Source organism: Varanus komodoensis, unplaced genomic scaffold, assembly GCF_004798865.1.
Source record: "Varanus komodoensis strain SLA01 unplaced genomic scaffold, ASM479886v1 scaffold32, whole genome shotgun sequence".
In the NCBI taxonomy this organism is placed as follows: Eukaryota; Metazoa; Chordata; class Lepidosauria; order Squamata; family Varanidae; genus Varanus; species Varanus komodoensis.
In genome coordinates, this window is record NW_025335798.1 from 16145422 (window position 1) to 16170876 (window position 25455).

Here is a 25455-nt window from a genome sequence, read left to right on the forward strand (position 1 = left end):
TGGCAGACTGGGCCATCTTCACCTGGTGCCAGAAGAAGGACAAGGTTGGTACCAGGTGGGCCTCAATGGGGAGCCCATTCCAGAGTTGGAATGCTACTATGGAGAAAGCCCTGTCTTTTGTTGCTGCCCTCCAAGCCTCTATGAGAGTTGGCACTTGGAGGAGGCCTCGGATGGTGAACATAGTGTACAGGTAGATTGCACCTGTTGCACCAAAGGTGCCATTAAGGACTGCTGTTCTGGATTTATCAGTAAACCAAGGAACAAGGGCTAGTGGGAAGTTATGCCTCCTGTCCTTATCATAGCAACATTACCATAGAAACACCATCTGCCTTCATTTATCATAGCACCACGGCCAACCTGGCTCCATCCATTGGCCAGAGAAGAACTTCTGCACACCAGCTTTTCAAGGCATGCACATGCCAGCTTTATGTTTCTCTTGGCTACAGTGGAACTCTTTAAAGGGGATTTTGTTAAGACACATATCTACATTTAATGTGCCACAAAATACTTGGGACACCCAATGTCATATTTGCTTCATTGAGGATGTATCCTAACACTTATATCAACTATTTAGGGTCACTGGAATTGTCCCATTGCAGAAAAATAAATGTTGATACTGTTAAAAGAATTCAGGTGACTTTCAGAGCCCATGTAATAGAATCCCGATACATTTTTAAAGCAGCTTCAGCTCTTTGTTAGATGAATATGACACTTGGTTCATCCTTTAAAAATAAATATTTTGTGGTTCAATCTGTACACATATCTTAATACTGTAAAACAGGCGTTGGCAACATGGCTACCTTCAAGAAAAGCTATAATTTTCCTATAAAGTGAGCCACATAGAAAGGCCCATGCCTAGCTGGGAAGGAAAACTGAGGAGCCACAAGCTTCCTGTAAGTGTAATACTGCTTTCCAAACAAGGCACATGCTCTTCTTGTCACTTGTTCAAAATGGAAATTGCAGCTTTTTTCCCCATCACCAGGGTGCATATCAGTTTTCAAAATTAAATCACCAATATGAATTATACAGTTGTGCTTCACAGTGACTCTGCTAGAGACCCATGGGAAATTTTTACTTTGATTTTCAGAGTAAATGGTGCATTGCTTTCTTCCAAATAAACCAGCTAGTAACAAAGCCAAAAATGTGTGAATCCCTTGTTCATGCTGAAAACTCTTTACATGAGAGATTGGGATAAAAATCAAATGAAATCATACAGGCAAAACAAACATATCCTTAAACATGTTTTAGTGTAGCAAATACCAAGTTTATAAACTTGTTCTCATCTACAAAGAAATCCATTTCTATAATGTTTACATGGTCTAATAGTATACACTTATGGATTGGCCCCTTGTGCTAGGCTTTTCAAATGCATTCCTGGTATCACGTTAAGATACATAAATAACAAATCATCTCTAAGGAATGGAACACAAACATTTATACTATTGCAATATAAATAGCCAGTTCTAAATATTGCAGGAGCCATGAATGAAAAAACTGTGTATTATAGAATTTTTCTCATTTTGCCCTCTCCCTATCAGTATATAGGAAGAAGTTTCTTAAGAAAAAAGTGTAGCTGAAATGTTCATGTTTCAGTTAGTATCTGATAGATATTTTTATCAACATATCAGTGCGGTTGACCATGTATAATGTCCCAAATCTCAACCAGGGAAGTCCTTTTGTGGCCCTTTTAGGGCATTTAGAAATACCCCACCATAGGACAGAATGTAGGAAACTACGATTCAGAATTGTTGCACATAAACAACCTATAAACAACCTATCAAATGGGAGGGCAAACATTCATCTCAGCCTGAACCTTTAGATTCCAAAAAAAGAGGAAAGGGTAAATAAATATTTACTGTGATGAACAGCCTTGGTCAAGCCATGGAACAACAAGCCAATATGAAAAAAATATTCCAAATTGTATACCTTCCTTCAAGTATGTCACATTGAAGTCAGTGGCTCTTGCTTATGAGCGGGCATACATAACTTTATTTAAAATGAGCAGAAGGAAGTCTTCAAGAGGATATAATTTAGTTTTTGGAAGCATATGTGCTTTACTGGTAACTGTCTGGATGTATTATTTGCCAGTTAATTCTTGCATAAATTGGTATCTTCATATCCCCAAGTGTATTGTCTCGGCCCTTACAGGTTTTTACTGCTTCTAGATTTACTATTTATTTGACAATCTTCATTTTTCCAATAAATAATTACATGTATTTTATATCATATTTTCACTTTTTATTTACCGTTCCCTTAACGGGACGGCAGAGAATGAAGTGGCTAAATGGAGTCACTGAGGCAGTCGGTGTGAGCTTAGGTGGACTGGAGGAGTGTTGTCCATGGGGTCGCGATGGGTTAGACGGGATTTCGCAACTAGCATAGCATCGCATAGCATAGCATATACTTAATCTATATATCCTTTAAAAATATCATATTTAATGCTGAGTGTTTATGCTTTCACCATTGGTATACTGTGAGTCAATACATCTTCCAAATACGTTTTATTAGTTCAGTTTGATTCTGGCTCTTTCTGGTTACCACCAGTACATCTTTCATTTCCTCATCTCATTTATCTCCAGTGTCCTTAATATTAGGTACTAAAGTGAAGAGCCAAACTAGATGTTCCTTCCATTGCCAGGGTGGCATACACACTGGGTTTATATATAAAGTTAATACACGGTCTCAGTTTCACTGAGATTACAGCATGCAGAGAGTTGAATTTAATCTCTCTGCATGCTGCTACCTCTGTGCTTTATTTGTCACGATTGTGGTTCCTCAGCCATGGGAACAATAATTGCACTCCTAATGTATAATGAAAATTAGTGGGATCTGGAATCAAGAATTATTTTTCCCTTTAAAAGCCTGCATAGTTGCTAATCATGTTATAGAAGTATGTTTTGGCCTAAGGTGCTGTCTAAGACATTAACAAAGCCAGGTGATTTCAGAACCAGGTTTCACTAGCTCCAGGTGAACTTGTGTGCTGTGTCTTCTGCTGTGTGGCTACCCATGTGATGGGACAAACGGAGGGCATGTGGCAGCAACCTGGGTACACAGTGTGCGAGGCATCAGCAGTGGCATGTGCTCCCTCTCCTGCCTCAGTTTACACCAGGGCTGATTCCCAGCATGATCCTTGGTATTCTATCACAGTTACTCATATTAATTGTATTGTGGTCCTAACATTATAGAGCACAATGAGTAATTGTATTAACTGGGTGCTTAAACTAGTATTCTTCACTTAAAGCATCTTTACTCTGCTCGCCACCTGAAAGAGGTCCCACAACAGCTTACAGAAATTAGAAATAGCACCATGGGTGGGTTCATGTATAGCTGTAATCCAGGATTTCTTGAGCCTAACTGTAGTTTAAGTTTGGCTAAATATACTAGGATGGATAAATTTAGCCAAATCTACCCTAGGAAACAAGTTGTGGTTTATCTTTTGACAACAAATTCCAAACTGAATTAAATTCATTGTTGCAATACACATCCACCTATCCTTAATCATGGTTTATTGCTACACCTGTTTCCATATAACTGGCTTAATCCTGGTTTGTTTTGAAACACTGCCTTATCTTCTTGCCATGCAATGCAGGTGTGTGGCATATGCAGTTAGAAAATGAAACAATTCCATAGTCTACCCACTCTCAATTTTTCCCAAAATCTCCCTCCTTCCTTAATCCTCCTGGCAACAGAGTTAGATCACTGCCCAACTCTAGCATTAATTAGCCATTTTCTAAAGTCACAACCCTCTGGCTTAATGGGTAGAGCAAACGTTAAAGGGACTTCTGCTTAATGTACTGATATCTACCCAGGACTGCATGAACCTTTAACAGAACATCCAAACATTACATCCTTGGTCACTTAATATAACTAGCTTTCAAACAGAAAATAGGTTTGATCATTAACATGTTGTTGGATAAGTCTAAAAGGCAACTGCAAGACTATTCTTACCTCATTGACCAAAGTACAACTCTAGAGATCCACCTCCACGTTGTTCTGTGCACCTCTTCTCCTACCACCAGAAGAGGGCCATTATGCCTAAGCAAGGCATGGGAACCAGGTTTATTTATACTAAGTGATGCCCATTCCTTAGAAGAGAATAAAAATCAACCACATCACACAGAAAAGTAGTGTTCCCTCTTCTTTTTTTTTTTTTTTTGCAAAGGATTAAGAAAAGCAAAGCTACTGCAATTTAATATGGCAGCAAATCCTGCAAGCTGAAGCTGTATTTGGGACCCTTCTGTCCTGCAGTTACACTTGTAATTTCTACCTGTGATATTAATGGCAGGGATGGCGATAGTTGGTAGCTGAAGGCCTCAGTGACAGCCAGTGTGGCACAGTGGCTAAAGTGCCAGATTGAGATTCAGGTACAAGACCCCACTTGGCTATGAATCTCACTGGGTGATCTGAGCCACCTACATCCTAATTTTACTTCACAGAGTTGTGAGAATAAATAATTTACAATCCTCAACGGGAAAAAAGCCAAATCATCATCGTTGTCGTCGTCATCATCGTCGCCGTCATCATCATCGTTGTCGTTGTCATCTTCATAGTGTGTAATTGGTTGTTTGTAGTTTGAGGGAGGTGAGCTCTGCAGCCTGGCTTAATGGACCATATTCTGCATAAGCAATGCAATTAGTTTATGAATTTCCCCTTGTGTTTGATCTTAAACATTTTCATGACATGATATCAGGCTGACAGCATCATGCTCCTAGAAAATTCATTAAATTAACACAGCATTTTGTAGTGTTTTATAGTGCAACAAGTCATAAGCCCTTATTCTAAACATGTATTTACTGTACCAACAGATCTTAAAATAAGGACATTTGCTGTATCTTCTTTCAGAAGCAGTTTTTAGAAACTGTTGTGTGTAACATTATCAACAATGGAACAAAATCAGAATCTAGCAAGGCAAAAAATACATTTTTCTTTGGGAGCTTGAATACTAGACATTGTATACATTTTAAAAGTATTCAGTCTTTTCTTTTTTAAGCTTATTAAGAACTAGAAATGTTTTCAAGTCCTCACAGAGCCAGCTTGTGTTACAATAGACAATATATTTACATATTTGTTTGATATTTCAATAGAAATGATCTCATTCAATAATGAATCATTAAGCTTGTCCAAATGTTTAGATTTGCATGTAATCCAATATCAGCTCCCACCAAAAAAGAGCTGTCATCCTTTCTGTCGACTTATTCCCCACTCATGCAGTGATACAGTTGTACATACAGGCTGTGCCTACCGCCCTTCCACTGACCTGTGGACTATAGTTCAAGAGATCCAGACAATAACCATCTGCCTTACACAGATGGGATCAGGTAAAATCAAATCCAACATTCTTCTAATCCTTAATACCTCTTAAAATATAAGCATGTCTGAATACAGAACAGTTCCTTTTTAAGAAAGAAGGCATTGAAAACAATTATGCAAACTTCACAAGATTACCTATTTAAGAAGATTTATTTAATTTTAATATAAAATATTTAATTTTATTAGGAGAACAGAGAACTAAATAATGTTTACGTATTTTAGTTTCAACAAACATCCACATGTCTAGTAGATTATCTGTTCTCTTCCTTGCAGGAACTGATTCTTTTAAGCTTAGGAGGGGATATTTGAGATCGTTATTCCATGGAACAATTCCATAGAATGTATTTTGTTTGAGGTTCATAACATGTACAAAAGTTTCAAGAAATCTTTTGATTTATATTCCTGCTGTTTTGTTATTATGTCTTAATTTATTATATTTTAATGATTATAGCAACTAATTTTCTAAGTCTTATTATGATAGAGCATTTGCCCCATTTTGTCATTTTAAATCATCTTATCAACTAATGCTTTAAAATGTGATATATATTGTAAAGGGACAGGGAAGGGGGAGAATTAGCAGGAGGTTCCCCAACTCTCAGTTTCCTGCTATGTAGCCAGTGCTTCTCTACCACCACTCCTTGGGCATCATCCCAGGATACTTGGACCTTTCCAGATATCCTGGGACCCAGACAGCACCCTCTACCTTTCCCCAAATCAAAACCCTAAGCAGCAGCAAGAACAAAACAGAAGGATCTAAACTTAGTAGTGAGGCCAGATGTGGAATGAAAGGACACATAAGCAGTGATCTTTATTTACAATAAGGAAGTAGAAACAAAGGGATAAAACAGGTATACAAAACTAAAAAGCAGATAGTAACTGAGAAGTATCTATTTTAGACAGCCCTTAAATGCAGAGTACCACTTCTTAAACAATGCAGAAATGTTTGGATTCATGCCACAGGCTAAAATTATAAAACCCTGCCCAGGACCTGCTCTGTGTTTCCTGCAGGTAAGGTTCTTCTGTCTCCACTGGCCTTAGTCAAGATTCTATGCTCACAGATGAAGACTGAAAATGTAACACCATCCTAGTGAAGACTGAATCAAGACCGCGCCCCCTGTGCCGCAGCAGTAGTAACCTCCTTGCTTTATACCCCACCAAGCCTATGACCAATGTGAGATGAGTCACCAAAGCCAACCACTTTCAGCTTTCACTGGGAGAATAGGATGTGACTAACTCTTGCTGTACCCCCAGCTGAAATAAGTCAGATAATTTTTGGCAGAGATCAGGTCCAGTCTTGAAGGTATGGAGACTAACCCACCTCCACCACAGTGCCATGCCAGCCCCTTCTCAGAAAGTGAAGTATCTTGTTAGCCACAAAAATCTCAGTCCAAAAACTGATTTCTTGACAGTAATTCACTACTTATTTATTTATTTATTACATTTATATGCCATTTCATAACCCAGAGGGTTCTCTGGGGAGTTCACAATAAAATACAATAAAATCAACTTCAAGTGCTTGGATGCTTTCCACACACTTGCAAAGCAACCTTAACCTTCAGGTCAGAGTGTAGCATTAGGTGAACAAGTTGCCCCACTACTGAAGAGGAGTTCCACCAGCAAGGGGACAGCAACATTCATATTGCAGGCCTCAGATCTACTGGTAAAGAGATTCATGGATGCAACTCTACTACAGGCAGTGTTCTTGCAGGTAGTAGCATGGGTGTCCACAGAAATAGTCTTGGGTGGGTACACGGTCTATTACTTGTTACTACAGGTGAGTCACCTGACTATATGCAGGTTTTATCTCCGAATGCCACATGCCATTTACATGGTGAACCACTTAAAAATCATGTTACATTTAAGCGGTATATCAATATCTCAAATAAATAAAATACAGAAATAGTGCTGAATGGAAGCATTGAGAAACAATGATGGACTATGTTTCTTGGTGATGTACTGTGTTATATGGGATTATCCATTTCAGAGCTAACTTCTGACCTCTTGCTTTGTCAGTTCAGTAATAATCAAGTAAATCTCTCAAAAGACAAACAGCTCAAATCTGCCTGTAGAATAACAATATTGAAGGTCACTAAACTAAACTAAAAACCCCTAAAGGTCAATTTCACCCCTTTCACACTTACTAGCCATACTTAGGTTTCTCTGGTCCAATTTTTAAATATTCTATTTTTTCCAGGTGACAAATATAAGTAAATAATAACTGAAGTTTAAAAAGATGCATCAAATTTTCTTATGACATAGACATCTGTAAGCCCTTCGGAAGAATGGACTGAATTTGGTTATGTGGGCAGGAAACAAAATCAGTTGGGCACAATTTTCAAAGCCATACCAGACCTCGTATGAGTTACCCGGTTAGCAAATGAATTATATTTTTGAACTAAATAGCACCTTCTGCTTCCCTACACAATTCAGAGTGGGAAAGTAAATGATTTAACACTTTACCTTGGCACAATTTTGATCAGGATGAAGAAATACACTGTGGCTGCCATATTTAGCAGTGTTTTTTAAACCTTCAAACAATTGTTAAAAATATAAATAACATGATCCATAGTTTGGCACTGAAGTATTTGCCTCAGTTGCTCATGTTAACTAGCTTTTACAGTGCAATGTTATGCATGTTTATTTTTATGCATGTTCCACAGTATTTGTGGACATACTTCCTGTTAAGTTTGTGTAGGACTGCAGTGTTAGTTGTATTCAACTACACCTGAAGGGGAGCAATGAAGGAACTAGAAAATATCATCAAGTGTAAAGCCATTTTACTGGAAAGCAAGGTCAAGATCCTTCACACTATTGTGTTCCCAGTCACAATCTATGGGTGTGAAAATGAAAAGTGAAGAAAACTGACAGGAAGAAAATTGATTCATTCGAAACACAGTTCTGGAGGAGAATTTTGCCAATACCCTGGATGGACAGAAAGACTAACAAGTGGGTCCTAAATCAAATCAAGCCAGAGCTTTCCTTTAAAAAAAAGGCAAAGCTAAGACTGTCATACTTTGGACATATGAGAGAGCAAGACTTACTGGAGAAGACAGTTGTGTTAGAGAAAATTGAGGGCAGAAGACGAAAGGAAAGACCAAATATGAGATGGCTTGAATCGATCTTGAATCGAGTCACAGTCCTGAATTTAGAAGAGCTGAATGGAGGTGTCACAGACAGGACATTTTGGAGGGCTCTCATTCATATAGTCACCGTAGGTCAAAGATGACTTGATGGCACAACAACACTATCTGATTAGAGTGGAAGAAACTTGAGGATCCAATCCTATACTTACTTCCCTGGGAGTAAGTCCCATTGAAGTAACTGCCATTCACTTTCCAGTAAGCTTGCACAGGAATTACAATTAAAATATGCAAAACTAAATTTAGTTTAAAGAAGAGCAAGTTCTGCAAGAAAGGTAAGCTGTGTTTCTTTCTTCAGTATCTTTTAAAAGCGCTACTGGAATGGGTATGAACATTCTGAACACTGTACCTCAAAAAGATTTGGACTAATGATAGTTGCTACCCATTCCTTCCTTGGTATTTTATCAGCCGATTTATTTATTTGATCTGTTCCTACCTTTCAACAAAGAAAATGGCACTCAGGGTAGCTTATGATCACAAATAAAACTTGATTAAAACAACAGTAAGGCAAATGCATTAAACACAATTATGAATACAGCAATAACATAATACATCATCATCATTATTATTATTATTATTATTATTATTATTATTATAACATTTCTATGCCGCCCCTTGCCGAAACCTCGGGGCGGCTTACAACATGATAAAATACATTGAAATACAATAGTACATAATAAATTACCATTAAATACAAAAATACAAAAAATACATTGATTTACAAATATAAAATTAAAATTATCAGTATAAAATAAAAATATAGGAGGAGAAAGAGAAGGAAGAAGAAGTTGCCCTGGCCAGATCATATGTTTTAACAATTGAAATGATTTTTAAATAAAAAGGTCTTTACCTGGCGCCGAAAAACCAGTAACGACGGTGCCAGGCGGACCTCTTTGGGGAGTGAATTCCATAGGTAGTATCCAACTCAACAAACCAACTTTTATGCCAAAGTCTTGCTTGAAAAGAATGCTCTTTGACCTTTTAAAGAGACTAAGCATTCATCACAATCTTCAGCCCACCACTACAACTTCTTTTACACATCAGGAAGTACAAGGGTTTAGCACAAAAAGCCTCCATTCTCCAATGGTGCTGTATAAATTAGAAAGTATCCATTGTAACTGCACAAGCTTGGACCAAAGTTACATCCAGGGCTGTATCAATCATGGCTTGCAAATGTGCACTGATATTATTTATTTTATCTGCAAAGTCTCATGTAAGTTGGTCACACTAGTTTTCATAATAGTCCACATTTTTGTCTTGAAGGTCAGAATGTAGTAAGCCACAAACCATTTGAAAAAGGTCTGCTGATCAACTCTGTGCAGATGCAGTAGTGATGGAGAAGTGGCATTTCCTAACCATCCTCATTGCCATAGAGTAGAGCTGTACCCTGTGTTTGATTGCTCTAGTCTTCATTCCCATCATTTCATTGGCTGAGAAAAGAGGGGGTTCTTTAAGCTCCATTTTGTGAGAGAGGGCTCCCAGGAGGCTGGTGACATGTGTGTGATAACTGAGGTTGAGGAACATCCCAGAATAAGGTCTTGAACAAGCCTGAGAGTACTATTGTGCTACAATTTTACCAAGTGGTAACTAAAGCTCTTGCATATGTAACCACTTATTTAAGAATTTAAACCACTTAAAGAAAGCCAGTTTGGAAAAGTAGTTAGCAGTGGGAGTGGGACTTGGACAATCTGGGTTCAAGTCCTCACTTGACCATAAAGCTTGCTGGGTATCCTTGGTCTAGTCATGAACTCTCAGTCTAACCTACTTGCCAGTTTGTTGTTGGTGAGGATAAAATGGACAAGAACAAGAGGAGGATTATGTAAATAGCCTTCAGTTCCTTGCAGGAAACAGGTACCAGCAATATAATAAATTACTAAATCTAATCACACTTTTAGAGAAGCGATGGGAAAACATTCCATTTGGTAGATGATCACCTGAATTCACCCTATGTCAGCTGTATACTTGGCTCTGTTTTGTCATATTCTTGCAAAAGTCCCACACAGTGTAATAAAGGAGTTGTCATACATCTTTGCAGAGTATGCACTGGCAGTTCCATTGCAAATAGCAATATCTGCCCTCTCACCCCCACCCCTGTCCCCTGGACATGTAGCAGTAATGGCAAGAATGTGTACATTTTTCCATTTCTTTACTATGCCTCATAGTCCCAGGAGATTAGCTCTTTTTCTAGGAAAGCGGTTTAAAACTAATCACAGTTACTTTAATCTCTTTTTACCATGACAAATTCTTACCAAGCTATTTTGCCTGTGACCAATTAAGTTCTCCCAGCGTAAGTTTATGATTACAGAAGAAAGCAACCTGCTTAATGCTTGACTATCCCTAGTTTTGAAATAGCAAACTCCAGTGGATAGAGATGTGCTAATGCTTTCAACAGATATGAATCTTATATTATTTCTGAAACTCCATAAATTCCATGCTTATTATGAATTCCATGCTTTAAAACACCTTACTTAGTGTTCTGCCTCTGTTTCAGGCATTTGTATGACTGTAGTGCACATTATCCTATATACCCGGGTTTGTATTGAATTCGAAGCCTGGAACATCCCAGGATTGGGGGAAAAACCACAGGAGGGATCCTGGAATCTCGATTATGCAATTATCCTGATTGTGCAGTTTTGCTGTGTGCTCTGCAATCTCTCTCAGATGATGTTCTCAAATGATACTGCAGATGGTGAGGACTTGTTTCTATCCCATTGCAAAAGAAACAAGTTTTAATTGAGTTCTGTTCCAGATTCACTGCTGGTCACACCAGCAGTTCTGGTTCTGTGATTCCTTATTGTTTCTTTGGCATTTTGCATACATTGCCATGTACGAGTCTTGGAATTCATTCTCTTTTGAGCAGACTGTCCTTCTTAGTGCCTATTTCCTTGGACTCTTCTTACTTGTTAAGCAGTTCTTCCAGATTTAGGCCATGAAACTGTGATTTCACTAACACCCATCAGTTCCCCATTGTTTCCATAGAAACAACCTTTTTTGTCCAGCAACCAGACTTACTTACTTAATTAATTAATTAAAAGCTTTCCTAACCCATCCACTAATAGCGTCTCATGATTATTCCAATCTCTTCCTAGATCACCATTTGGGTAAATGGATTTTAACCATAACTGAAATCAGTTATAAAACACAGGATGATATTAGAAGCAGGATCAGGTTGATTACAGAAATTGCATTCTTGAATATAATATCACAAGTTTTCAATTAAAGCAAATCCCCACTCAGTTTGAATCATTCTTATTCTTATTCACAGATTCCCACTGAATACATTTTGAATCTTGTATTACTTCATAAGAACCTCCCGTTTATTACAGGATTCATAATAGAAAACAGCATAAATCAAGTAGATGTATGAATCCTAATTAATGTCAGATATATTTTCTATCATTTTAAATAGCTACATGTTCATCATACTCAGTCTATCCTGCAGTGTGAGTGCTTGCAAAGGAAACGGTCTTTGCAGCTGATCCCAGGGCCAAGGTTACCTCATGATTAACATATGACTGCATGTGGTATTACCACATTTATGCAAAAGAGGCAGGGCATAAGAGGCATACAAGCCAGCCCCACCTCACCTTTATCCTCCTTCTCCACCCTGAGTAAGAATGCTGGTCATATATGAGTAAAATGAGGTGGTAGGTCTCAAAAGGCTGGATTATAATGGCTGTTTGGGTTTTTTAAGCTACAACATATGACAACCAAGTAGGCAATTGTCTATTTAGGCATAGCACTACTTTAAATGGTCTGTTTGGTCAGAAGAAGGCTGGTTGTGCTACCAGGGAAATTACAGGTGAGCCAGCAGTGAGCATCTAATTCTGTCTTGGGACCAAAGGGGGTGCTCCTAACATATGATGATGATGATGATGATGATGATGATGATGATGATGATGATGATGATTCAATATAAGAAAGGTACTCCAGGAGCTCAGCTAGTGCCATTAAGACTGAAGGGTGTACTACTACTGCTCATTCAAAAAAAAAAAAAAAATCACTGCCATTTTTGCATCCTATTTCAACATCTCCAAAAGAACAGCACTGAAGTTGATAAACCTATCTGGACCATATCACTTCAGACTGCAGTTGGAGGCTTAGGTAATTCAATGCTTCTCCATACCAAAAAGGAAAAAGAAAAAGAAAAAAATCCTAGAAAACTAGTAAAGCTAAAACAGAGCTAATAAAGCTAAAACCTATCTCCAAGCTAGTGGAAGTGCCAGCTAGACATCAAGTGTAGTAACATGGAATCCAAAGTAGTACAGTCCAGGCACAGGTTTGATTCAGCTTCTCAGGCACGCATCTGTATGGGCCTTTTTCAGGGTCTGGGCATATATACTAAGATGGTGGCTCACAGTTTGTTCTTCATGGGAAAGAGAAATCGAAATGGGGTGGAGCCAACACCACTGTCAGCAGGTCCCAATATGAAATGCTATAGTTCATTGTGCTTTCCAAACTGGTATAGCCTCAGAAATAGAGAAACCAAGGTTTGAGCAGCCAAAAATGGAAATCTTTATTACTCCAGATTCATATAAATAGGCAACCAAAGTACCCAGTCTTTTTATTTTGAGGATATCCCTTAGCCTGCAATCAGGAGTGTCTAGAATTCTTGCTTGAATTAAGCACTAGATTTATTATAAATGCTAAGGTGCACACATGCAACACAACAAAACACGGGTATCTAGTCCCATTCTGATGTAGCTCACATCTTGCTACATTAGAAAATAGTTACTGAGTTTGGGTCATACACACTGTATACTAAGGCGACTCCTTGAATCCTTTATAAATATTTTAAATCTTATTGTCTGAAGAACAAGTAATTTCCCTTCCTGTTAGAAGAGCTACTTATAACATAGTGCAGTGCCAAGTAGCAATTAAATGATGTGATTTGGCAGAAAGCTAAATAATTAAATAATCTTCTTTCTGGATATCTCTAGACACTCTGGAATATAGAAATGTACCGTGAGAGCAATATATAGATCGATATACCATGAAGCTAAATTAGGATTGAACTGGGGCCTATTTGCATATGATAATGTATTCCACTTCCACTAAAACAGTATCAGAATATTCAAAGCATAAAAACTGACAAGGTGAAAATAAATCTTGCATGGATGTATCCAGCTCTCAGGCCTACAATTTCCAATTTTAATGCTGGCCTCATAGCTTTCACCTGTGGAAGTATAGGAAGAAATAAGAGAGATTGCTTTCTGTTTTTTTATGCAGTACAAAAGAAAAAAAGGGTCTGGACCATATGTTCTTGATCTATTTTTGGAAAATGCTATAAAACATGAGCTACCCATAACTAGTTCCCTAGGGAGTGATATTGTAGCAATAAATGTTCATGCTCTAGAACTGATGGCTGTGCTACATGAAGAAAGCAAAATCTACCTGTAAAACAGAAAAGGAAAAATCTTCCCCTACATCTGATTAAGACTCTTCTAGCATAGTGTTCTACATGTGGTAACATAGACATTCTGTGTAAGCACCATGACATCGCTTTCAGTCCCTCTGTCTCGACCTGGTTGCTATAAATCAGCCTAGGCTGTGAGTAATGCTGAAGGAGCTAAATGTTCAGAATTTGTGTCTGTCTGTTTTATTAGCTAGCCTAGAGTAAACTGGGGGCTATCGTTCAATGTCAGGTTCAATACCCAATGACCCAATACATTAAAATTGTGGCAGCCACAAATCAAGAGCATAATGAAGTCTGAGAAGTGGTCCATGCTGATTTATTAGGACATCTGTCTGACTATAGACAATCTAGTGTTGGCCTTGGATTGTATCAGCTATTCCCATGGACTTCCACATATCAGAGACTCCTCTTTTTAAAAAATGTATGATAATGTGAAAGAGAATCATGGAGGAGGAGGAGGAGGAGGAGGAGGTAGAAGAGAATCACAATATTGTACTCTGAAATGGTTAAAACTAAGCATTATGTATTTAAAAAGAATTATTAACTGTGGTGCAAATATGAAGCAGAAATGGCTGGAATTGTGATTTGAAATATAGTTTATAGATGAAAATCAAGACAATGAAATATTTAGTGGTAGGAAAATGGTCTACTTTTGTTAACATTATGATAAAAACTATAATAAAATATCAATAAATACAAGTCTTTATGTCATCATATTTTCTGTTTATTTCAGAATTACACACACACACACACAGACATGTAAAAGCATCTCCTTATAATTATTCCCAAATTCTAATTCATAAAATTTTAAATTGGGAAACTGAAAAGGATGTACATTCAACAAAAGTTAGTGTAATTTATTTGCCTACAACTATTCCTCTCTTTCTTACTGATCCATTATTATATATTCATTAACTAATCTGTAAATCAAACAACATGGTCATGTTATCTTTATTCATACGTAAATTTTGTGTCATGTTACTCTGTAATATACTTCCTTTTCTAGTTTAGTTTTTTATCTAAACTAGACTTTGTCTCAAACTTATGCTGCTGAGAAATAAAGCTGCTGAGTCAGGAGAATGAGTTGCAAAAAACAGAGGTTCCAGATCAGAGCTTCAACACTTCTCTCAGATGAACAACCAGAAACATCTACACTAAAGGCTTTCCAATGAGTGCAACCCCTGAGCTGGGCACTACAGAGAGATCAAAGTCCTCATCCCAGTGAGCTTGCTGCTCTGTTCAAGCCTGCTTACCATGGCAGGCACAGCAGCCAAGAAAATTATGGCTGTTCAAGGATAGGTGGGAACTCCTACTCTACTCTCCAGCAAGAGGAAGGGACCTAGGAAGGGCAGTCAAGTATAATCAGTCACTGGATGAAATTATCCATTATCCAATTATCAAGATCTGTACAGACTACTGACAGATATGGTCCTCTATGCTCCCCCCCCCACCCCCACCACACACACACACCATGTGTCTTAATTTCAGTTTTCAGCCTGCTAGCGGGTTCTCAGTTCCTGTGCCTGTCAGTCCCCTAATCTTGTTATCAGTTCTATGTGACTTCCTCCATAGTTCTTGTAGGACTTGAGATCATCAGTTTCCCAAAGCATTGAAACTTTTGTCACTGTTGCTAGTCCACCATATCTGGGCTTCTGTAATACACACTGTATCTAACCATCCCAGCAAAGAATATTATTGTGTCACTGAAGTTAGAAGTAAGATGCAATGGAATGAGAGATTTAAGAAGGTGAAGGGTGGAGTTGTAATCTCACCTATCCAACAGCAAGGCTCACTGAATATAATGTCTTCTGACTAAAAATTTGTGGAACTGTACTGTAAGAAAGCAGTGCTGCTCAGAGTTCCCACAAATAAATCCAGCTGAACACAATGGAGGCTTATTTTTGAGTAAATATGTATGGAATTCAATTGAAAAACTCTTTTTTCAAAATTTACATTTATATTTCTGAAATGTGTGACTTTGAAAGGAAAAAAACAATCAAATATTTCATGCCAAATGATGAACTGTGACAGTTAGGATTGCTCTGTCCTTCATAAGCTGCTGAATTCAGATAAAGTTATCCCAGGAATTATTTCCACTTCTGGATCAATAAAAAGGTAGAGAAAAGCTATTTTAGAAACAAGTAAAACCAATTGTTCTGACAACTTCATCTACTAATCATTACAAGAAGCAAGAAAAACTTTAATATTAGCTGACAATTTCATTTAAATCAAAGGGGTAGAATATTCTTAAATCTACTTGATAATCATTCATTATGGACTTCAGGCACAGCTCCAACCATGTGCTTATGTAAATATTTGAATATGTCATAAAACCATATTCTAGTTAGTTGTATATACTGAAGGTTGCTCAAGTGAGCTGACCTCTGATCATAAGTGTCAAAAGTTAATGATCATTTGCAAATTAAAAATCCAAGGTAGAGTAAAAATTGAGATACTATTTCTGGATACAAAAAGCATTTTCCTGAAAAAGCACAGCAGCCAGGACACTTCAGAAGCATAGTGCATTAAATCTTCTTTTCAGTATCACTTACAAAATAGAATTTACATGGGTGATATGTAATAGCCATTTTGAAACGTCGTGCTTGTCTGTATCAACTGGTAAGCTTGGTTTTTCAGTGTAACACTGAAGGGGGTATGGGGGAGTTAACATTTTGGCCACTATTCTATACAACACACTTTCTTCCATTCTACTCCAAAGCTCTCTTATGAGTGAATTTGCTATCTTTTCCTATGTGACTGACAGCTGACTAATAAGGAAAGTAAAATAGCAGGCATAACAAAGTCAGAATAACATAGCATGAAGCAGTTTACTCAAATTTATTCTGATACAATGTGCATACACATACAGCTTTAAATGAACGTATTGTTTGTGAAACTACCAAAATAATGTGTAGAATCCAAACCAATGTAAAATTTCACTGGTGAATTAACAGAAATGTAGGTAAAGCTGCCATATATTCCAGGTGATCACATGTTGAAAGCTGTGAATGTGAGCAAAGCAATCTGTGCAACAAGTACCACAGGAAAATTACATTGCAATTTACAATGCAAATAAAAATAACAACTATCATAACCCAAAAGTCTCATGAGGCCAACCTAACAATGTATTACAGTTTACAATCCAACAACAGAACTTATAAAGTGACATTCTCAGCAGAGTAGATTGATAGTATATCAGCACCTTCCATTATATGTGAATTTAAGAACAAAGGCAAGGACAGGTCATAATGGCTGCTAAGGCTTCACCCCTGTATACATTTGGTTCAGAGTAAGTCTCATTGAAATCAGTGACACTTTTCTATGAATGAATACAAAAAGGATCACCTTACCTAGATGAATACCATTGCCCTGCTAGATGAACAAATTGCACTTACCTCCAGACATTCCAGCGTTGCTGTTCCAGTTGAATCAGTAAGTGGTCAATGTACTTATTGGAATCCATATATTCCTTTGAGAAAGAAAAACAATAAATTAATCAATCACAGAAAGTAGAATGAATGAAAGATCAAGAAGCTCCTGGAGCCACCATTCCCATATATTTGGAGTCCTGTACCTGCGTTATAGCTAAAACAAAAAGGCCAGGATATCCCAGCATGTATCTCTCTTGTTATATATAATTTGGCCATGAAAAGAACATTAATTTTAAAAATCTACACATATGCTCAATGTAAAGCAAATAAGGATCACTGTGACTTTGAAAATGGCCATACCTTGTTATGATGTAACACTTCATATTTTACTTGAAGAAAAGAAAAATATTTTTGTAAGTTAATTATAACACTGCAGTCTCCTTTTATATAATTATTGTTAAAACTATTGAAAAATGAGAAGAAAGAATAGTAAAACTAGTAAAGAAAATTCTGGCTATGCAAATATGCCATCTCATGACAGCATTTTGCTGGTGTTTTATGTATTCACCAAAATACCAAAGATTTTCCCTATATAAGAATATACATATTTGTGCACTTGGGATGTTTGTCAGCCATTATTATTGACAGAGAAGGTGTGTGATTGTGGAACTGTGTGTAGTACAATGGCAGGTCTTTGTTCAGCTATTTCTCCTTGTAATTGAAGAGTGCAAGACAGAAGTGTCATGAATTAAACAGCAGGACTATATCTCTTTTTAACATGAAGATATACATTACAAAAGAACCACCATCCTATTTCATGTATGCTGGTCACATTTAGTTTTTCTAGCATTTTTCAGGATCTGTTTGGTAACCCCTGCTGTTTTATAAGAGATTTGGAAACAAAACCAGATGTCCTCATGCCAAAACACCATAAGAAAACATTTACAGGGAAACAGAATATCTCTCTAGTCTTCTTTGGAAGTCTTAATTTTATATCGATATATATTTTCTATTTTATACATTGTCTTCTGTCAACTTAGCATTCTTTGATTTTGACTTTGATTTAGGATAAGAACATAGCATAGAATGGGCCAAATGTTGCAAGTCAGTTGGAAGAGTATAATTAGAAAGATGTCTATAATTATAAAAATAACGAAGGGCTGTAGCATGTTTTATACTTGTAGTTATTTTGCTGCACTAATGAAATTGGTATAGTGGGTTTTCTGAAGTTATCTGGAATTAACGTGAAAATTAAACATTCTATGCAAAAACATATATTCTCTTTTAGGGTAGTTTTGAGTATCTTTAATAATTGTAGCTTCATTCATTTCTTAGAAAACAGCAGAGAGATGTCCTACTGTGCTCAGCTATTCCACATTTATACCACTGTTGCTAATATAATCACTTAATGCAGGATTTTTGTTCTGTTGCTTGTTATGCAAACCCACTAAGTGGGTGATGAGATGTAGCAAAAACCGATAAGAGTACTTTTTCAAAAGAGGATTAGATGAATGTATTGAAAATGAACCCTAGGACTTAGATCTCTTGTTAGGAGTATCTGTAACACTGAACTGCCAGAAAGTGATTTCAGGAGGGAAAGGGGGACCAGAGGGCAAAATTAGATGTGTCACAGGGTTAGTTCTTTTTGTTTTTTTTAAATAGAGGAAAGAGAAGGTATTTTGACTATCAAAGCTTTGGCTCCAAACATGCTAGAATGTTTTAAAACTCCCGAGAGAACCTTCCATAGCTTAGCAATCACTTTCCTCTAACTCCATGTTGCAAATAGGTAAGATGCAATAAAATTTGGAATTGCATTCACTTTGAGCTTCCCCTCAAGCAATTGAACCATCCATTTGGATCACCACTGGTAGCTGCACACATTAGGGCTGGTATGACAATTAAAACCCCAGACCTTTAGAAGACAGTTCTGTGTTAGCAGTTCTGGGAGAGGACTCTGTAACAGAAAGGTCTCATGAGGCTTCAGTCTCCTCATGCTGTCCTGAGACTGCACCCTGCATATAGGTTGAATTTTGATCCTCAGAAGTTTACAGATCAATGCCACACGTCTTCTCTGAAGGAAGTCCCACTGAGTTAGATGGAAGTTACTTGTGCATCCCTTTACTTGTTCATAAATCATATTGGCCCCAAAGGTTTGTATTTCCCAGTAGATTTGTATAGGTTTGTGTTCTTAGTTGTCTGACTTACATAAGGTCTTCTTCAAATGGGCTTTCTTTTGACAACAGAAAAAGCCAGCATGCACAGGCTATTGCCTGAGCTGTTTATTATGCCTTTCTTTCATTTCCGTTTTATAGTTCTGTCAGTAATTGTATTGCCATCCAAAAGCAACTAACATATTTTAATGCCCTGTCAGTGAAAGGCTAATAAAGCTTACATGCAGCATACATTATGAACTAGAAATTGAATACCTTATGATTTTGAATTTAAACTCTCAAACAAACAATAACAGTTGCATTACCAAAGCATTTTGCTAAGATTTATTAATTGTTCACAATTACTTAAGCATCAACACACATTCCATATTACATTGTGGCTAAAGTGATTAAACCTGATTTATCATATTTTGAAGCCAGTTGTTTTTGTAATCTAGTTCTACAAAGTTTGGCTGGCCATTCTTTTTATTATGATTATTACATTACATTTTTAACATCATTCTGTCCAAGCACATTGGTGTGGTTTAATATACCATAAAGTTAAAGAGCTACATTACATCTTGGTTCTGTAGCCCTTATATAGGGTGACTCACACACACACACACACACTCACAGAGAGACACGGGGGGGGGGGAGGCATGACTAAGGAATCTTTGGATGTAGCACAAAGATGGCCTTCCCAAATTCAGTTGCATTATGGGAGAATGTATACAGCTTCATACGTCTTGTGCGCATGTGACAGTGATGGGCTAGATCAGTGTGAAACTTCACCTGCTCTAATTTTATTGGGCTTTTAATTAGCAGCTTCCTCTGTGAATATAGCAGCAACATAGCTTTGGGGCTCTATAGGCATGCAGCAGCACACTCCCTAAGTTTATGTTCTCCTTGTGTGATAAGTCCCAGTTTGGCACTACAACTGGATGGTGGAGGATACACCAGTAGCTGAAAGCAGCTCCATATTCCAGTAGCTCCCATTTTCCTCTTCTCCACCCACATTCTTCCTTTCCAAGTAGAAACAGAGCGTAATTCTGAAAAGTGACAGCCTGAGTTACAGGCAGAAACAGTAATTGTGGGAATGGGTGACTGGCACTTTGGCAGAAAAATCACAGTATCACCCTTCCTCTCTGTAATTGGCATGCTATGACTGGACTAAAATGCAATTATCTGGAAGGAAAGGCAGTGTCTTATTGAAACTGACTAAGGGGTTAAAATAAGCCAGTTCTGAATAATCAGCATTTCATATGGACAAGTAGAAACTGTGCCACTGCTGGATCATTGTTTATAAGACAACAGGTCAAACAAAATACACTGAGTATAAGTGATGGTTGTAAGTAACGGACCTCTGCAGCATATGGTGTTTGCTTGTGACTCATAGATGTGATGGATCGAAAGAGACAGGAGGTGTTAATAAGGCATGAAAAGTATTAATGCGAAGTGCTGGGGAAAAATCTAGCAGAGTTTTTGTTTTATTTTTCTGATGCAGTTTCTAGGCTGTGATTCAGAATACTTGTATAATTCCAGTACAGAATCCTTCTTTCCAGTTTTTCTGATACTCTTGATACTATTAATGCTATTTCACTTTTATGATAAAAAGCTTGCAAAATTTCATTAGAAATTAGTAAATCATCTACTCTGAGCTAAGGGGAAAATGCAAGCCAACTTTTTTTTTCTCTTGCAAATGTGCAAGGGGGATGACTTTTGTTTGAAGTAGGTAGTTTCCTATGATAGATTATGCCACAATAAATGTGCTACCAGATTCTTTGTTGTCCTTTCCCTTTATCCTAATAGAAAATTGCACAATCAGCTATATATGTTGAAATCTACACTAACAAAAATGTACAATGTACAGTAACATAAATGTCCAATAATCACGGCTTTGCAATGCAGATTTTCATAGCTCACAGTATGTTCATATATAAATCTCATCTATTTTCCCTGATACACAGTATATTCACATACCCCACATGTATTCTAAGCAATTTCATTTCTCCCTGAGTATAGTCTTGTTTGTATTTTAAACAATGTAGAATATATGTCTATGTTCCTATCTTAACCCTGCATGCCATCCTCATGGCTGTAGTACCTCCTCATGTCAATGTAGCCTTGATAGAATTAAATCAACAAGTACAGCATTAAAGCCTTCAAATTGCTTGGGAAACTGCTAGTGAAAAAATGAACTGCAATTATTATAGCCTTCCCACATCCTATCTTCCAATAACTTGCCCTCTTGAGAATCTTAACATTTACTTGCAGCAGGTTCCAGTTGTACACAAGGAGGTAAAGCAGCAAATTGGGGCAGCAGCAAATGCCTCTTCTCAGGTAACATTTGCAACTCATCTGGCAGAAGACATGGTTGTCAACACCTCCACTACAGCCCACCAGCAGTAGAGCTGAGGCTTCCAGTTCCCTTTTCCTGCCGCTTACTGTTAAGCAGCAAAACAAGAGGTACATACAGGAGAAAAGGTGTTCTTACTTAGAACTCTCCTGGCCATCTTAAAGACCAATAATTCCAACTGAGTCACTTCTTACTAAAGGCATGCGTGTAAGTGGTGACCCAACTATGACAGGAGTTGCAGGGTGAAGGCTTCAATCCTCAAAAGATTGGTGATTTTCCTTCACTCCCCCAGTACCATCACCAAATAGATGTGGACATGTTCTACTGTATACAAGGAAATTGCAAGGGAGAGTTATCCAAAGTCAACAAATCTCTAATGGAGACATGTCTCATTAAATGTTTCTCATGTAGTCAGCAATCAATTGAGTGTCTCTGTTACAGAACTAAGGAAACAGAGTCATATAAATTTTAGGTAGAATGTCATCTCTAAACACCATTTATTGACTAGGCTAATGGGAGGGAGAAATCCCATCAAAATTCTTTGCTTAAAGGTCTCCTGTTCAGTGGCCTAGACTTTCTTTATAAAAACATTGCTGACTTAGAAAATCATTCCCCAGAGCTATATACAGTAGCTCTTGTATGTTGTGACCTGTCATGAAGACACAGACATGAAAGATTAGCACTGAGAGGCCAACAGGAGTGCAAAGGCTGGAGCTTCCTTGTCTGCAGACATGCCAACACATTCTTCACCCCTTTAGTAAGACAGCTGAAAGGCATCTTGCTTTCATTGTTTCCTGCCTTCACTTTGTCTTTCTTTTCCATGTCTGACAGCACACCCAGCTCTAGCCACAAACATTTTTTGCTGTAGAAAGGAGACTTGTTAAGGCAGGTTTTAAAGTAACATCTGTTTTGCAGTAGCTAGCAGTGCTCATCTTGTCAATGCACATCTATTTTCTAAAAATCTATTACTTACAGTTAGTCTAATATTTGGTTTATGTACATACATATAAAGAAAGGTGATAATAGGAAGTGAAAAGAGACAGGAGACGAGATGAAAGCTAAGGGAGAGATAAGAGTAAGAGTGTAGAGGCCAGAGGTAGGGGTAGAGAACAAATAAACGCATCGTAATACACATATTACACATCCAGACAAAGCATCTATGTATCAGTAAAGCTAAACAAGTTTGTGTACCACTTATGCTAATGCTGATATTATTTTGTGCACACTATTTTCAGCTGAACTTGGAAACACTTGGACAGTGTTGTCTGGGATCCATAGTGAAATTCTAGTTCTTGGTATTAAACTGCAGCCTCTTAATCAGATGTCATTACAAACCTGAACTTTCTTCTATCAAACTTGGGACTCTTTTTATTATTGGCTAGAGAAACTGGGCTTCGTATAGATTTAAATATGTTTATAAGTTAACATAAAAAGAAAAAATGTGGGGGGCTGACCCAGTAGGTCCGATGTTTCCGATGATTGACGTTGTTTTTAGTTTTTCTTTGTATTAGGTTTATTTAGAATAAAACTTATTCAAAAAACGCCCCAACAAACCTGAACTTTCATGGAAGTTGACCAAAAGTATGCATTCATTTTTGTGAGACTGAATTCAAATTTATTCTAGATAGACTGCATGAGCAAGAGTGGGCTTCCTTGCCTCCTCCTTCCCATGGCAACACAATGCATCAGGACAGCCTGCATGAGCTAAGGGACAGAAACATCCCCCACATAAGGCAAAAGATCCCTTACTCTTACAGAAAACTAGGATTCACTACACTTCCTAGTCTGAAGCCAAGTGGCTCACCTGGAAGGCAATGTAGATGCCTGCAAGAGGGCTTGAAAAGTTTTCCTACATTCACTTACATATCAAGACTGAGATGGAATTCCCATGTTGAATAAACAAAGAGGTACTGGTTTGCCCTAGCTCCAGTTTCCATGTCATTATTTTTGCCCTTCCTTCTGCACCTGGAAATGTATATAAGGTTTTACTCAGTCATATGAGATGGTTCAAAGTGGTCCAATAAATGAATACTCTATTGGAATATCAAAACTGTAGTGAATGGGCCAGGTACCCACTGTTTGCCATCTTCCCAAGGGCCTGATTCATCAGACTCTGAAGGGGAAGACACTGCAGAAGAGACAATGGGAAGCAGTGGAGGTCCAGTGGGGACAGGAGCCTTTGAAGCTCCCACAAGGTCATTACCCACAGTATCCCAAGGTGAACACAAGAGCAGACAGGTTTTGGAATTGCCAGGAGGGGACTCCAGAGAGGAGAGAAAGTAGTTGACCAACACTCACCCTATGATGGGGCATTGAGAGAGAGAAGCTACCCAGTTAAAAGGCTTGCATCAGTCTCACCTGCTAGCTCTCCACCGGGAGGAGCCACCTTGAAGGTGGAGCCTGCAGTGTTAGTGAAGGGGAAAGGATGGCAGATGGGGTGTTTCCAGTTAAGATTCAACACTCATGTGCTCTTTACATGAGAAGGCTTTTCTAGGGGGCTTTTAGAGCTCAATTTTCTTGCTAGCCATGAAGTGCCAATAGATCTGTTTTGTAAAGGACTGCCTGACTACTTAGGGAAAGCCTGGGCTCATAACAAAAGCAAAACTATCTTTTTAAAGCTTCATGTTGGAGTATTAAGTTAAAGTTATATTTGCTCAGAAGATTAAGAATTTTAGAATTCTGCAAGTTTATCCACTATTACTACATTTATTGTTTTAACATGACAAAATGTTACATATAAAAGGCAAAAAACAAAATTTTACCAGCACTTCTGGGATTTTTTTCTCTTTTAGTAAGTTAATGCTAGCTTTCAGATGAAGAGCTCAAAGTTTTTGCAGATTTATTCCCCCTTGCTCAGATTGAGCTAGATTTTCTAATTGCAGCTTCTCTTTCAAAATAGCCCCTAAATCTGCCTCAGAATTCTTCTCCAAGCTATGGCATGTGATGTTGTCTCTGTTCTATCTTTATAGCATTTGAGAAAGTCCAATCTTCTTTTGGATAATGCCATCAACACAAGGAGTAGGGTTACCCTGCTTTGTTCATACTGTTTCCTACTGAACGTAAACTTTCTTTTTAAAGTGGCAACCACAAATGGTTAGTAGTGCACCAAAGCTGCTGCTGTTAATTCTCCTAGAAAATTAACTCAGAGAAAATCCCAGCCTTCCCCAGCACTACAAGAAAATAATGTAGGTGTGTAAGCATATATAGACATGTATCATTACCATTACGTGTATCAGTATGCAACCATGTTCCATATCCATCCATGCAGATTTGTGTTGTTGTTTTCCACAAATTCCCTCCATAAACTTTATTTAGGCCCAATCTAAATATTTCAGTGCTGGAAATATATATGTGGATATATATATAGATTCATAGATTGGTTCTTGGATCCTGGAGGTTATTAACGCCTCTGTGAGGGACGGCCGGGTGCCCGCTCCTTTAAAGGAGGCGGTAATCAGGCCGGTCCTAAAGAAGGATGTCTCTGGATCCAGAGACGGCCGCCAATTATAGACCGGTGGCCAACATCCCGTTTTTGGGCAAGGTGTTGGAATGGGTGGTGGCGGGACAACTCCAAGCACTCTTGGATGAAACTAGTTATCTGGACCCATTTCAGTCTGGCTTCAGACCCGGGTACAGCACTGACTCTGCCTTGGTCGCCCTGTATGATGACCTGTGCAGGGAGAGGGACGGGGGAGTGCGTCCCTGTTGGTTC

General features: G+C 38.0%; 1 protein-coding gene across 1 annotated transcript in view; it reads right to left on the minus strand.

Annotated features, from left to right (window-relative positions):
* NCKAP5 (NCK associated protein 5) overlaps positions 1-25455 on the minus strand; it is a 640837-nt gene that overhangs the window by 392129 nt on the left and 223253 nt on the right. Inside the window, exon 3 of the mRNA XM_044438433.1 lies at positions 17262-17335. Coding sequence (XP_044294368.1) covers positions 17262-17335 — 74 coding nt within the window. The remainder of the gene's footprint in view (positions 1-17261; positions 17336-25455) is intronic.